Genomic DNA, 15,261 nt, shown 5'->3' with positions numbered 1-15,261 from the left:
ACGACGCTGGAACCAGGAAGCGTGGAGATGTACCCATCAGGGTTGGATGTTCCCTGGGAACAGAAACTGGTAATTACACATCCTAGAGGCACTGGAAAATACAGACTTCAGCTGTGACACAGCCATTATTCTGCTAAGTGGATGCTGGCATTAGAATAATGAAAATGGTTCTCAAACCAGGCAATGGTACGTTCAAGCCTAGTGTTTGTTTTGGTTAGAAGTTGCTGTGACTATCTACAAGGACTGTACCAAGAAGGAAGCACCTTACCCGGCCTCTGGCGAACTCCCGCTGAACGAAGGCGAGCTTGTAGCTAGATTTGTTGTCCAGCAGGTAACGGGGTGCAAAGGTTACCATGCACGTGTCAATGTAACGGCCTCTGCCCTTTTTAACATCAATCCCTAGGAACAAAAACAAGTTAAAAGTAAAACTGTTATTTACAAAAGCGAACAAAAGACATCTGCCACAACACAGTTCACATGAACAAAAGTTCTTCTCCATGGCTTCCTGAGATGGGCTGTTTCTGCCATAACACTGATATATTTTGAAATGTTATATTAAATGGTAAGGATAATTTTACACCACCCGTTCCCCTCTGTTTCTCAGAGACAATTAAGAGATCATAAGCACTGAAATTAGAAAAAAGAACTATTTTAAATCACAGGTAAATGCAAGTAATTATTTCACTTTTAAACATATGCAGAATTCTTCAAAAAACACCATGAAGTAACTTCTGAAATGACATTTAATTAAGAACTGAAAGCTTCAAAGGAAATTGTACTTTATGTACACCAGGAGCACAAGGAAGACTGAAGCTGCACTCTCCACATCAGCTGACAAAGGCACCACAAGGCAAAAGCCTTGGAAACAGCACGTATATAGACACCCCAATAATCAGACAGTAATGTGGTGGGATTTTAAATGGGCTTAGAAGTAACATAAAGGGGGAGTAGAGACACAGAGATAAGAGTTTGGGAACACAGTTAATTAAAATTCCATGATGAAATGTAAAAATAAAAATAACCGAAAACTGATTTTTAAGCTAATGAAATCCAAAATAAAGATGTAAAGATAGTCAGAATAGTAATTTAACGTTAATAATTTTCTCTGGACCTTCCAAAACCTTTACAATGCACGTTTCCTTGCTGTAACTGCTCCATTTCTGGTGTCACTGCCATCGTGTCTGCCCCAGCCCCACAGCACTTGCCAGCGTTCCCCGGCACGTACCGATGTTGTAGATGAGGCCTGGCCGGTTGCCGTGCTGGATCACCTTCAGGGCTCTGACACCACTGCCACCGTCCAGGGAGAAGCCCTGGCACCAGCCAGGCATTCCTTCAGGATGGATTCCTTTCCCAACCCGCATCGTGCACCTAAGGGTGAGAAGAAAAAAAGATTTACTCATTAAGATGAAGGATCAGGTATCAATATGATGCTGACTATCAATTATATACCCAGATAGAAAAAAAACCCAAAAACTATCTGTGTTTTAATTTAAGATAATTAGAAGCCACGATAAAACTCTTCTTTAGTAATTAATCCTTCATTTCTGCCATAAGCCTTGTCAAGACACAGTGACCACATCATGTAAAAGGCTTGCTAATTCTCATGCTGATTAACTGCAACTGCATCTGTCTGTCTTTTCCAAGTAAATATTTTCTTCCTTTCAAAGAAAAAAAGAAAATTTGGAATACATTTTTGTGGTAACACGAACTGTTGTTCATTTGAGCAGAACTCCCAGAACATTTCAGATGGATTTACTTTAAATCCTGTTCTTATTTCATATTTTCATGGAAAAAGCAAGTTCTCTCCTTGATGCCAGTTAAAGTAGCTGTAGAGTATCTTGCCATTTCCACTTAAATCAAAATCACCACCACTCTGCTCCATGTGAACTTCCTCCTAAATGACTGCTACTACTCCATTAACATTCAGAGTTCTAATTCAGAGCATTATTAGGGGTTTGAAGTGGTTTTTTTTAGTGGTTAACTCTCTTCAAAAAGTTTTGGATTTTCTAATAAAAGAAGCATGAGTTCTAAACATGCACAATAAAATCCAGGCAGCCTGCAGGCACAACAGTATTGGCAAGTCAGCAGGAAATGTCTAAAGATCCAGCATTCTTATTTCCCTATTTAGAAACTTAATAATTTAACAGATCTTAAGATCTTAAAGATCTTATCTTTATCTTAACAGGTAAAGACTTTTCCTGTGTGATATTCATACTAATATATCAGCATCCAACCCTCTGTGAATTACTGTCATATTTAGTAAGGTTCATCCTGTCTGCTTTTCTTGTGGTACTTACAGGTTTGGCTGTTCTTTATCAGCATAACAGAACAGAAGGGGGCTGAGGCTTCTAGCAAGCTCGTGCTCTTCAAACTGACCTGCAGCATCTGTTTTTGCATTATCTTGTCTGAAGATAAGTGGTAATCCTTTAAACACAAAGAACAGTGTCAAGCTACATGTCACTTTTGCACAAACTAAAACGAGATGGTAAAAACTACTTCAAATTAGGAAACAACCTCAAATATTTTGGTTGTAATACTAGCCATTAGTTTGCAGGCATTCTCCCTCTTGTTCTTCATCATAATCTGCTTAACAGCCAGACCTACTAACAGCTGCCAGCCAGGGAGACTGGTCTGTGCAGGAAAGGGAAGTGCCAATGAACAGAGAATAGCTGCAGTTTAGACCTGTTGCCTTCACAAGGCACTTCAGTCCATGAAAACAACAATTCTAACAGTGATCTATCTATGTTGATTTATTCAGAGGCACAGTAACTCATGTTTGAAAATCTGCAATATAGCAACCCAATTATCTGCTGCAGCATTCATCAAATAATAGCTGCTGGCAGGGTAAATTAAAAATTTGTTAAATTCTGCAACTTCATTTCCTCTTAAGTAATGTTTAAAAGCCTTATTTGGCTAGAAAGCACATCAGAACACTGCATGAAATCCTTGTTTCCCAGCTCATGATTACTGCTATGAAAGAACATACTGTAAACTTACCTGTTTTGTTGATTAACCAATAGGGTGCTGAAATGAGTATTTTTAGAGACCCTTCAGCACGACACACAATCCTTATGGTCAAGTTTAGCAGTCGCTTGTTGACATCATACAATCGCATCCGCACCATGTAGTTTTGGGTCCCAGGAGGAATCAACAGCTCTTTGCAGACTGGGAAGTTTTCTAGCAATACCCCTATGATAAACAAAAGGAAACAAAATAAAACCAAACATCACCCACACAGAAACACTAGTTTCTGGTAAGCATACAGCTTGGTGTTTCATATGACTTGGCCCTTCTATTTCATAGACCTTACCCAGATTAACTTTTATATCTGCCCAGTGTAGTAACCTTGGACCCCAAGGAAGAAATGCCTCAATTTAAGTCAGAAGCAGCCCAAGAAGTTCTGTAAAGAATCCTGCTTAGGGCTAATAGCTGCATTAGGCACCAGAAGTCCAGCCAGTGTTGAGTAGTTCCGTACATACACTCAACACCAGCTTTTTCTGTCAGAAAGGAAACAGAAAAACCACCCAAAAAAGTGGGAATTTATTTGATTTATTCCCTCCTCTATCACTGTTCTCTCCAGTTTCCATGGTTCTCACTCTCAGGAAAATGAGGAAATAGCTAAATAAGGAACAGACCAAGACAGCTGACAGATTTGGGGCAATGATGGCAATGTTGGTACTTTTTTCCTTACTTTTTTTTTTTCTTTGGATGCATGCACTCAGCTATTAACTGTAAGAAGCCCTGCAACCCAATGAAATAATGTCATAGATGCTTTCAATTTTGTACCACAGCTCCTTGTACAAGAAACAGTTATACTCAGGTACTCCTCTAGAAGGATCAGCAAGGAATCTGACAAAGAACCCTACCCAGCTCGATGTTCTGAGACGTGTCTGCTGTGTGCAGTGCTGCCTCTTTGCCAGGTTTCAGTGTCCCACTAATGGGCATTCCTTTCACAAAGAACTCCAGTTCACAGGGGAGCAGGTTGCAGATTACCACCGTTGGCAGGAGATAAATAGTATGCCCAGGCTGTCTGAAAATCTGTTTAGCACTGTCAGAAAATATGCTGGAAGGCATGTAATCCGGGTAGTTTTCTTTCTTTATAGCCACACAGAACCTGTGAAGGCAGAACTATGTGAGAACTCAATGAACTTGACAGAATAACTGGACCCTGTCTTTGTGTACTGACTAAATCCCACAACATGCTGTGGCTTCAGGACTGATGGCATAACCAGCTTGTCTCTCCAGAGATCTAACAGAAAATTACTTTTACAGATTACCAACTTTAAAAGCATCTCCCTTAAACTCAGAGAAACATGTTATCAACTACTACCAAAAAGAGATTGTAACTGCTGCAGTAAACTATCATGTTCTTAAACATAAATACTGAACATGCCCTTCTTGCAGTAGATATATCCTTGCTTTGGCCACCTGATGGTTCAGTTTCTTACTAGTTAAGGCAAAAAAAATTGTGTAAGTAAAGTTTTGGTTTAAATATTTTAAAAATTTTCCTTCCTGTGATATATTTAAAACCAGCGTATTTAAAAATGAACCATGGAAGTGACACACAGTAGTAACTATATAGTATGCAAAGGTCATTTCCTGAAACAACTTCCATAATCTCTTGTCTAGTATTTCCTAAATTGAGAGGCATTTCTAAATCTGTCATATCAAATAACCACAAAATCCTATTAAGTCCTCATTATGCAGTGACATTTTTTGGCTCAGAAAAGAGTACAGGACGTGGAGGACAAAGACTGAGTATTTGTGAATACACTATGGCAAACTACTCATTATTCTCAGTGAGACAGCCTAGATAAATTAACATAAATCTGCATTCAATTTTCTAACCTTTTCTTACAATAAATATTAATAGTGTGCTTGCTTTGTATGCTCAGACATTTGGTAACAGGTATTGACAAAGGGCTTCAAGGAGCCCTGCAGAAATGCAGCAGTTATGCTTCAGTGCTTTGTCATTATACAAGAGACCAAACAAAACACCTCATTACACTGCAGAAGCTTTCATTTCTAAGTATTTTCTTTCCTTTTAGCTACTCTCAAAATATGTCATTTATCAGAAGAATATAACACAGCTTACAGAAAAATAATTGGGTCTGAATTACCTGAAGAATCGGCTGTTCTCAGACTCCATGGAGTGACACTCCCTCTTGCTGCTGCACACTTCTGCTGTCTTCTGAACGTTGGTCCAGTGAATTGGGGCCTTACAGAAGAAGACTCCCATTCCCTTTGGCCTGGCTTGCAAGCGCCAAGATGTAAGATGTAAGGGAATAGCAAAGGAATCTCCTGGCATAACTGCTGGAAGAACCACAGGCTCTGCAACCAGAAAGGAAAATACACATACCAAAACTGGCCCCTTTACTAAAAAGCATAAAATTTTCAAACAGTAAATCTCTGATTTTTGAAGCAACCTGTTTCGTTTTAACCTAAAGCACTATTTTATGTATGCTTGTGCACCTTGGTTGGCAATCAGGCAGCAAAGTCATGTGTGTAAATCTGAACCTGGAACAAAACTAAAAACTTGCTGGAATTCAAATTCTTTTTCCACGTGTGCTTTAGTGAAAATCTTATTTCAAAAAGACCTCATTCATTACATTTTGGGTGTATTGTCAGTGTACTTTTCTACACTGCACCTTTGCACGCTAACATCCAAAACCTTCTAGGCTACTGCTACAGGGGACAACAAGCTACATACAGAAATAAGTTTCAGTCTTTACAGAGTCTCAGCTTTCCCTGCTTGCTGGAACAATAAACAAAAATCCTACTGGTTTCTCAAGCTTACCTTGCCGATCATTTCCTCTTAACATTACTCACCTCCTCTCCAAGGAGGTCTAGTGTGTTATCAGCCATTACAGACAGAGGTGGATCTTCCTGGAGAGGAGGCTGAAGACTCCCCATAGCACAGGAGGAAGGTATGACACTTACTGTCAGGAGCAGAAGGACTGTCTAGCCTCAGTTCCATCGGTATCTCCAGCTTGTTCTTCACCATCAAGGCTGAGCGCACTGTTATCACCTTCCGAGCGCTGCCTTCCATGGTGACTTCAAACACCACACGAACTGGAGGCAATGAAGAAAACTGGAAGATATTTAAAAGCATTAAAAAGCTCAGGTAACGGTTATATCTAGAAGAGGGATGGGAAAGCCCATTTACTTGTACAGTTATGCTAGTCTTATTTAAGTAGCTCTCAAAAAAAGAAAACGTATACTCACGTAGACTTGTGGATGTATTATATTGGTTCTACTTATCGGGCTTCCAAGCTGGGATAAAAGTAAACACGAAAGTTAAAGCTGTTAATCTTTTAAGATGTTGCCCTCAGTTCTAATACAGAACATTATTACTGAAGAATAAACTAAATATTCTCATCGCTTTGTGTTTATGATCTTCACTACAGCCTGGAAAGCATGTCAGAACTATATTAGCAAAACCTGTTTGTAATACTGCTTTACGAAGAAACTTGAAGGAAGAGGGTTTGTTGAAAAAGAAAGACAAAAAGCTAAAGAAGATATTTCCTAAGCAATTCTCATTAATTTGCACCCTTTTGATTTAAAAACAAATTTACAGAGAGAGATGATGCTTCTTAAGCTTCAATATGAAAACATCAGAAGTGATTCAAGTAAGAGACTACTGGCTCTTGTCAGTAGTATCATGAAATTAAATTCTGATCCTGTTTTATACCAGGAAGATCTCAACTTCCAATTTCTCCAGTGCTCAACATTTTTCAGTAGCTAGCCTCAAAACTGAACTAGTTTTGAAATCCACAAGACCATTGTTATCACTGAACCTCAGCTACTAACTGCCACCCTGCCAATTATCACAACTGCATTTCTCCTTCCTGACAAGTATGTTTTGTCTAAGCAGACCCATATTTCAACAATCTCTAGGCTTACAGGAAATTGCCAGTGTTGTTTATTTTAAGTCAATTAAACACAGAAAAATTTTTGCAATAGAAGAAATAAGAATAGCTGCTGAAGTGCTGTGCTGATTTAAAGCTCAGTTTCCAAGAGTCCATGACAACACTGTTACTAACGTGTTAGTTCTGTCACTGGAAGCTCTGGCTGCTAAGCACAGACCAAGCACTGGCTACTCTGTGGGTTTGTTACACACAAAACCTGCCAGTTAGGAACCCAGCACCTCCAAACTCTCCCAATTCAAGCTAACTGCAAAGAGGACAATCTCATACAGCAGCTGCTTTAAGATCAAAATGTTGGAGGTATCATTACTCTCAAATTACAGATTTGGTTAAAACTCACACTCCAAATCAGAACTTACAGTAGAAGAGGATGAGTTCTTATCTGGTGCAGCGTATCGGAAAAACGTTCCAACCTTGTCTACAGACACTGGACTGACTTCTTCCCAGCCATTTACTCTCACTTGCAGCTGATGAATTCTTAGATCATGTGTGTGCCTACAAGGTCAGATCAAGTGCAATTACTATTAAACATTATTATACAGTGTAAACAGTTCAAACCAAGAACATCTGCATTCTGAACAAAGAATCTCACCAAAGTGTTTAAAGAAACAGAAGTCTCAAGAGTTTTTCCATTTCACGGATAAATAGAGACCTGACTTTACATCTGTTCAGTTGTTCCACCTTCCCTATCAACCTACAGAAGTAAAACTATGTCATGTAAGCAAAAATAAAAGCATACTATGTATTTGTTAAGAAGTTCTCCTGGTTCTTAACACCAGTAATGCTTATGGTCAACAGCCAATGCCACCCCCAGTCCTTTAGAAAAGAGGACATATGATTTCTAATGAAGGTCCCTAAATCCTTCTAGAAGCTCATAATGATCCAACTCACATCTAGCAACAGCTGCCACCAGTAGTACTATCTGGTGACTAGACAACTGATAAATTCACTCTATACATGACTTTCAATTATTTAAAACCAAAACATTAACAGGAGTTTAAAAAAAATATTCACTTTTAACATCTGCTGGTGTCCTCACAACTATGGTCCTACGTGTCCCATGCACGAGTGTGCCAAAACACAACTCACAGCTCGGTCCCCTCACCTGTGTCTGAGCTTCCCTCTGGCTTCAAACTCAAATGGAACCTCTTCCCCTGTGATAACTTCTTGCCATTCACTGACATTATGGGCATCGTCCAGCAAGGTCCCGTTCTCCCCAGGAACAACGCCCGGACTCCCGCTGTGAGACAGCGCAGCCCTGTGAAGAGAACCAGCCTGTTACAGCCTGACAGAACTGCAGTAACAAGTGCTTCTAGCCTGCCTCAGCCCACAGAACCCCTGCAGCAAACACATGCACCATAAATGCACCTGACTGGCTTTCAAATTCTGTTGGGCCTTTTGAAAAAACAAAACCAAACCAAACCACAAAAAGAAAAGGCTTTTAACTACAAAAGACCAGGAGTTGCCTCTGTTTCTCTGCAAGAAATCAAAAGCACTGAAAATAGGCACGTTATTTGACTGGCACGTTAGAGAAGCCAGACAAACATTGTCAAAGTGATTGCCCAACAGCTTCTTACCGGGTAGGTGTTGTAGTCAGGGTAGCAAACCACAGAGTGCATCCTGTGTGATTTCTTAGGGCAAAGGGGACAAACGGCTGCCTACGTTTTGGAGTCTTCATTTCAGCTACAAAACAGAAAAAAGATTTGTCTAAATGTTCATGAGAGAGGCATCCTAACGTAGGATGAGATAAACCAGCTGGAGAACCACAACCTGAATTAACTAGAAAACCAGATCAGAGAAACAGGCTACCAGAGTACTAAAAAAATTTTAAAATTATTTAATAACTATTACAGAAATGCTACAAAGCAAACAAAATCTTCCCCTACATCAACCCCCCAGGAACTGAGCTTAATCTACATATTCTTTTGTTTCTTCATGTCAAGTCTTACAGAACCCTGTGCCTCTAGTTATAACTAGCATGTAGAAAACCTGACTAAAAACCCAGCCGTAGTCAGCACCTCTTCATGTACACCCAAATGCTCGTGAAGTATTACACAGATTTACTCATAATTAAGATTTCAGAAGAAGAAACTTTGCTGACCATGTCTGACTTTTTTCAAGTATGCATCACTAACAAGCAGACAAGTGTTGCTTTCATCTCCCACACTGCAGTACATCATACCTGTGAAAATACTTACTGTGTTTGGACAGAGAAAAAACCCTGTCAAATTCCAGTAACTTACTTAAAAAGGAAGATAAATGGCTGCTACCTAAATACATACATCTTTTTGTGTGGAAAGAAGGCACACACAGGAATAAATCAGCTGCCTAAAGAGAAGGTAAGCCAGGATTGAGATCTGCTCCACAGAACCTATCTGTGCTCACTCCAAAGGCTGACTGGTACCAAGTTCTGGTACCTCATGTTCTGAGACCCATTCATCCCACTGCAACCTGTGTCTAAGAGCAACTCAAGTACAGGTTTACAGAGGCAAGAAGGGGTAAGGGGGGTGGGTAGGTAAGTTTTTAAAGGAGTTACTGAAGAAAGTAGAAAGAAAGTTACAACTTTATTCTGAAACAGTGCTAAGTTCCTATATATCTTACACTGCCAATGGAGACTTAAATCTGATCTCTTCCCAGAGAAAGTTCTTTCCAATTAAATGGCAAGAAGATTAAAAAATTAAAACTGATTTTTGCCAACTGCAAATAAAACAATCTTTTTAGTGTTTAGCTTGTCTTTAGACAGTATTTTGGCTAGCCCAGGTTCTACACAGACTAAAAGCCAAATGCACTTCTACTCTGGCATTTAACAGACTGCCAAGTTATTTTTTGAGACTTTTCAAAAAGAATTTTTGGGACTATGACCTGATTTTCAAAAGAAAACAATGTAAAATTGCATTTAGAGACTACTGTCTGAAAACAAAGACTATCATTACAGGGAGGATTTTTTATAACTCATTTAGTAATTTAGTTGTAACACCCACTAGAAGCCAAGCAATCAATATTAAAAGGGGATTTTGTTTTGATTTTTTCCCAGAAAAACTTCCTTAAAAATACCTCAGATAAATTTTATGGGGTGATTTTTTTTTTTTTTTTAAACACCTATGGACAGTCTGCAGCCACTCAGAGAAAATGTTTCTAAGGGGCAATCTGAACAGGCCACAGATACAGATTTACAGCAAGCTTTCTGTCCTCCAAATCAGAAACTTTTCTACAGGGACAACATAATAATCAATTGTGCTGCTTTGCCTTCCATATTGTCAAAAATTTTTATAAAAATCTCTTATTTGAAACTGGATGGTTTTGCCCAGAGACTGTACTGTCAAATACAAAGCAAACAAATTAACAAGGTATTTATTAGGAATATTGTACTTCCTAATGCTTACTGAAAATAGATTGTTCTTGCTGAAGGCACCTTAAAGTTTTAAGTAGCTAAATGCTGAATCAAACCTAAGTATAGATATTGATCATACTGTTGGATATTTTCAGAATATCAAGTAAAATCTGGTGATTTTATTACGCTGTGTTTTATCACACTACACTGTCTCTCTGGAAAGGGGACACTGAATAGTCAGTGACTCATATAACCTCCCTCAGAACAGTCTTCCCACATAAGACTACTTATACTTCTCCCTTCTTTCCTGAAGAGTCAAGAGGAACATGGTTTAGTGGTGGGCTTGGTAGACTTAGGTTAATGGTTGGACTTGATGCTCTTAAAAAGATTCTATGATTCTATAAGACAACAACAGCATAAAATAAATTAAACAGATTAAAAGCAAAGTCGCTGTTATGTTGTTTGGTTTGGGGTGTTTTGTTTGATTGTTATTTTTATTTATTTATTTTTTTTTAAATAGAGGCCAATCTACCAGCAAGTCACATACACAACACAGTATTTATTGTACAAGAACCTTCCAAAGACAACAAAACCCCTTTTGTCTCTCTCTGCTGTACAGTACCTCTAGCATAGATTTGGTGCTCTAGGTTAGTCAAACTGGCTGTACTCCTAGTTCTAAGGTAGACAAGAGGAAGGCCTGGCAGACAGGAAAGACAAAGTTAGCAGGTAAGAAAACACACAAATACAGGCAGATTCCTCCCCATCGTGCATCAGGAAAGACAGACAGTTGGCATCATGCAATCACTACCCAGCCTCGAACCATTTGTTTACACTAGGTTGACATTTGAATTGCTAAAACTTCTTTCAGAAGTAACACTGAATGAAAAGAAGCTGAAAAGACCTGCCATTTATCAAGAGCTATTACTTAGAGCATTGATTCAGCAATGTACCAGCATTTTTTTTTTCAGAAGCTCAGTCCCTTAGGTCTTTGGTGGTACAGAAAGAAAAAGATCACCTCTGAACTGCACACACCCTGACCTCAACACTTATTTAATCTCTGACAAGACAGTTACTCACTAACTGAGAAAGTGTGACAAAAAAAGAAGCAGAATTAGCAGCACAAAGCTCTTACTCAAAGCTAAGTAGCCAGAAAGGGTTTTTTTGTTTTAAAGAACTGAACAGAGCTGAACAGAAAACAGCTTTTCTGCCTTTTTTTGACAAATATCTCTAACAATTTATTGTATGCTATGAAGACGAAATACTTATGTTCATAATGTATTGGCCAGATGGCTGTGTATGTGAGGACTGTTTCAAATAAAGGGTGATAATGGGTATCATACTCTGCCCAAAGCAGGGAGGATCCACCGAAGCACCCATCCAGTCTTCTGAGCTGACCACACTCACTTCCTTGTCCTGTTGACAGTAATCCTCCATCCATGACTTTTTGGTACTCGTGTATTGTTCTAGGAGTACAAGCACAGTGAATGTCCCCAAGGTGGCAGCAAGCAGAGGAGCTGAACAGTATGTTAAATTCATAACACTGAAGTTACTCCAATGGCAAAAGTTTTACTTCTCTGCTTCTACTATGAGCCACTTACATAAGTTAAAGACAAACAAAACCTCATGAAATCACAGCAGTGTTTTCAAAACAAAATAAGTTTGTATTCTTAAGATTTCTCTTTTTTTTTTTTTTTTTAACCTTCAGTGGAATTCCATGTTCTCAAGATACTCCTGTGGCAATGTAAGAGCTCCTCCTGAGGAGGCAATTATTCTTACATACATTCATGTTAGCAGCAGTTTCTCATTTATTTTTTTTTCTTTTTAAGAGGTACATACACATTCCTGCATAAATATCAAGACACCATCAGAGTCCTATGGCAGAGCACTCATCATAAACTAGCCTCACCACTTGTTATCACTTGTGTTAAAAAAGCATCCTGGGAACTCTTAGGAATCATTGATTTGCTTCTTTTCCTCCCACCTTGGCTTCTCTCCTGCCAGCCCCACAGAAAGGAATGAATATTCAAGGAACAAGGAAGGCTCTTCTGCAGCATTTGCAAACTCAGTCATTTAAATTTCTTTATTATGATCACCAAATTATTCTGTTTTGCATACAGAATAAGCAGCAATTTCTTGGAAATGCACACAATCTCTCACAACACAGGAGCCTGCATGAAGTTTGAGTTAATGATGTACAAAATATTTTGATTTTCTGGGGTGGGAACTGACATTTCAGGTTTTCAGAGACTGCAGAACTGAAATGAGTAGCTCCCTACTATACCTGTCAATGTACTGAAAAATGACAAGCTTATCAAAATATTTTTAAGTATTGTAGCTTATCAAAATAAAATATAAAAAAAGGGTATTTTAAAGTATTTTAAGTATTGTAAAGTATGGAAAGCTTCAGATGAAAACCTGGTTTTGATTAAAAGTAAATTTCAAATAACATATGAATTTGATAGAATTCATATGACCAGAGAAAGAATTCCTACTAACCTCTAAAATATGTAGCTTGTGTTTCTGCTTTCACAATATCTGATACAGTGCAGGCTGCCTGACTGCACACCTGTGTGTCACGTGAAGCACGCAGGGACTCGTGCCAAACTGCCCTCCCTCCATCCACGGGACACCAGCAGGACCCAGTGAGAAAGGCCTGTCCTCCTCAGGACACTGAGGAGTAGGCTGCAGAGGGATGCTCCCAGGGAACACCCCCACATACCTATGAAGACAGAGGTGATGTTGACATCCACACGGTGCTCAGCCTTCACCTCCAGCTTCAGGCGGGCAGGGTGGAGCCGGCTGGACGCCTGCTGCTGCCAGGAGACTGAGCATGGCCAGGGCTCAATGAAGGGCTCCCAGCCTGAGAAGGAGCAGAGACATCACGTGTTACACACCTGAAGGCCACCTTGGAATGCTGTTTACATAGCAAAGTATTTACTAGTGAAACTTCAACAATGAGATCCTTTCCTTTCAATCTGCATTCAAGATGAACTTGTAAGTCTACAAATTTAATTCACTAATACAAAGTTGTTCCAGTTCCTCCATTTGAACCAGTGTACACTCTGTAGGGTCTTGCAAAAATACCTTAATTCTGAGGGAAGCATTAGAAGGCAATTGCAGCTTCACATTGAACCTAGTTGTAACAGAGTGCTCCAAAATAGCTTTGAAAATTATTTTCACACGACTATACATAAGTTGGCTTACTATTCAGTATCAGAAAAGACAAAGGTCTGAAGGGTATTTTAAAAACCCCACACTATGTATTTATTAAAACTCCTGCCTTGTTATTGGTGGATAACTCCTGAGGTGGTCAGCGCCAATTTTAACAGAAAATTTCAATTAAACAGAAAATTTAGTTTCTCAATTCAGAGAAAAGACACAACTAGATTACTTCTTTTGTCAGTGTCTGACCTGTATTGAGGCATAGCTTGTCTTTTTATATCTAAACTGGAAACTGTGATGATCTTCATATGCTAATACACTGTCACCAGCCTAACTGCCCACTCTTATGTGCTTTTCCTTCCTGGAATAAGTTACCAGCTGAATGCATCTGAACAATAAAATACTAAAACAGAGATGTGAATACAGAGACAGGTAGTTCTGTAACTGTCCTGTTCTTGGACAACTTTTTATGCAATTACATTAGAAAACTTCAGTGTAGCTTCTGTATCAGCACTCTCTCTACCTTCCATATCCCTCCATCTGATACCAAGTGAGGGTATCCTGTCTAGGATCACAAGTTCTCACACAGACCATCACAGAAGCCAACCTTTCACATTCCCTTAGACTCGTTTCACACTGGGTTAAATTTCAGGCTACTGTAGCATGCAAAGCTGTTTTCCTAAACTTAAATAAAGAAAACATCAGCCCCCACAAAGTATTTCACCTGAAAGCTCCCGATTGTAATAATCTCCAGAGAGGGTGAAGCGAGCATAGCCCTCAGGGTTGGCTCTCAAATGTTGGAGAAAATTCAAACCTAAAAAAAAGCTGAATGTTATGCTAATGCAAAACAATTAACTTTCCCAACTTTATGAACTTTTAGTACGCAATGAAAGGTTTTGTCTTGTCTTTTAAACTGAAATGATACAAGAAGTGTATCTTAATACTCTTCAAATAACATTTACAGACATCCATGTTTTACAACATGAAGCCTCCCTAGGGTTCTGCCCAGGACAAATTCCATTTGTTGTGTGTGATGTCTAAAGGCAAAATCAGAGTCTTAACCCTACAAAGACTGTAACCTTCATAGAAAACAAAACTTAAATACAAACAAAAGAACCCCCAGCCCCCCTCCCCAGCAATCAGCACCACCATAACACTGTCAGCTGAAATTTCCCAAGGAAACAGAGCATGGTGCTGGACATACACAGGAACTGAATGTAATTTTATGCTAACAAGATACTCACGTGAAAAGGTTAATTCAGCAAGAGGAACGTCACAGTCCATGCAGTCATCAATAAAGCAAATGCATATACTTTCTGCTTTTATTTCCACTCCAGAGATGAACTGCAAAGGCACAACCCCCTGGCTATCTCGAGCAGAAGAGGTCAGGGAAACCGATTTCAAAGGTTCAGCGTTCTTAAACAACCAACTTGCTGCTTTTTTCAAGTCACCTTAGATAAAACCAAACAATCAATCAACCATCATCTCCTTTCTCAATGAAATGTGCTTGTTTAAAAACATACTGAAGCAAAGGATTCCCTCTCTCTTGGAGCCAAATATCAGCAGTACCCTGAATGTGTGCTATTTAATAACATACACATGAGAAGATTATACATACATTGGTATTTCTAATGTATTTATTTTCTATGTGTTTTGAAGTTGGTAAACTGTGTGGCCACGTAATACATATCTGTATCAATAACATGAAGGCCTATAAATAAGGTGGGAAACATGACAGTGGTAAAGGAGAATAAACACTTATGTTAAAGGCTTCATGTGCTGCTTGTAGAAGTAGAAAAAATAGATGATTCAAAAAGGGAGAGGTGAAAACACATGCTCTGA

General features: G+C 39.0%; 1 protein-coding gene across 1 annotated transcript in view; it reads right to left on the bottom strand.

The window, feature by feature from the left end:
• VPS13D (vacuolar protein sorting 13 homolog D (S. cerevisiae)) overlaps nt 1-15,261 on the bottom strand; it is a gene marked incomplete at its 3' end in the record, with an annotated part of 60,815 nt that overhangs the window by 12,136 nt on the left and 33,418 nt on the right. Inside the window, 17 exon segments of the mRNA XM_008948113.1 lie at nt 1-53; nt 269-399; nt 1,226-1,368; nt 2,298-2,424; nt 2,998-3,189; nt 3,867-4,114; nt 5,121-5,331; nt 5,941-6,091; nt 6,226-6,273; nt 7,286-7,421; nt 8,032-8,184; nt 8,504-8,609; nt 10,880-10,954; nt 11,598-11,720; nt 12,977-13,117; nt 14,144-14,233; nt 14,664-14,870. The exon segment at nt 1-53 is cut by the window's left edge and continues 141 nt beyond it. Coding sequence (XP_008946361.1) covers nt 1-53; nt 269-399; nt 1,226-1,368; nt 2,298-2,424; nt 2,998-3,189; nt 3,867-4,114; nt 5,121-5,331; nt 5,941-6,091; nt 6,226-6,273; nt 7,286-7,421; nt 8,032-8,184; nt 8,504-8,609; nt 10,880-10,954; nt 11,598-11,720; nt 12,977-13,117; nt 14,144-14,233; nt 14,664-14,870 — 2,335 coding nt within the window.

This window comes from Merops nubicus, unplaced genomic scaffold, assembly GCF_000691845.1.
Source record: "Merops nubicus isolate BGI_N331 unplaced genomic scaffold, ASM69184v1 scaffold11429, whole genome shotgun sequence".
Lineage (NCBI taxonomy): Eukaryota > Metazoa > Chordata > Aves > Coraciiformes > Meropidae > Merops > Merops nubicus.
Note: the sequence above shows the minus strand (reverse complement) of the source record. Positions and strands in the feature narration are given on the sequence as shown.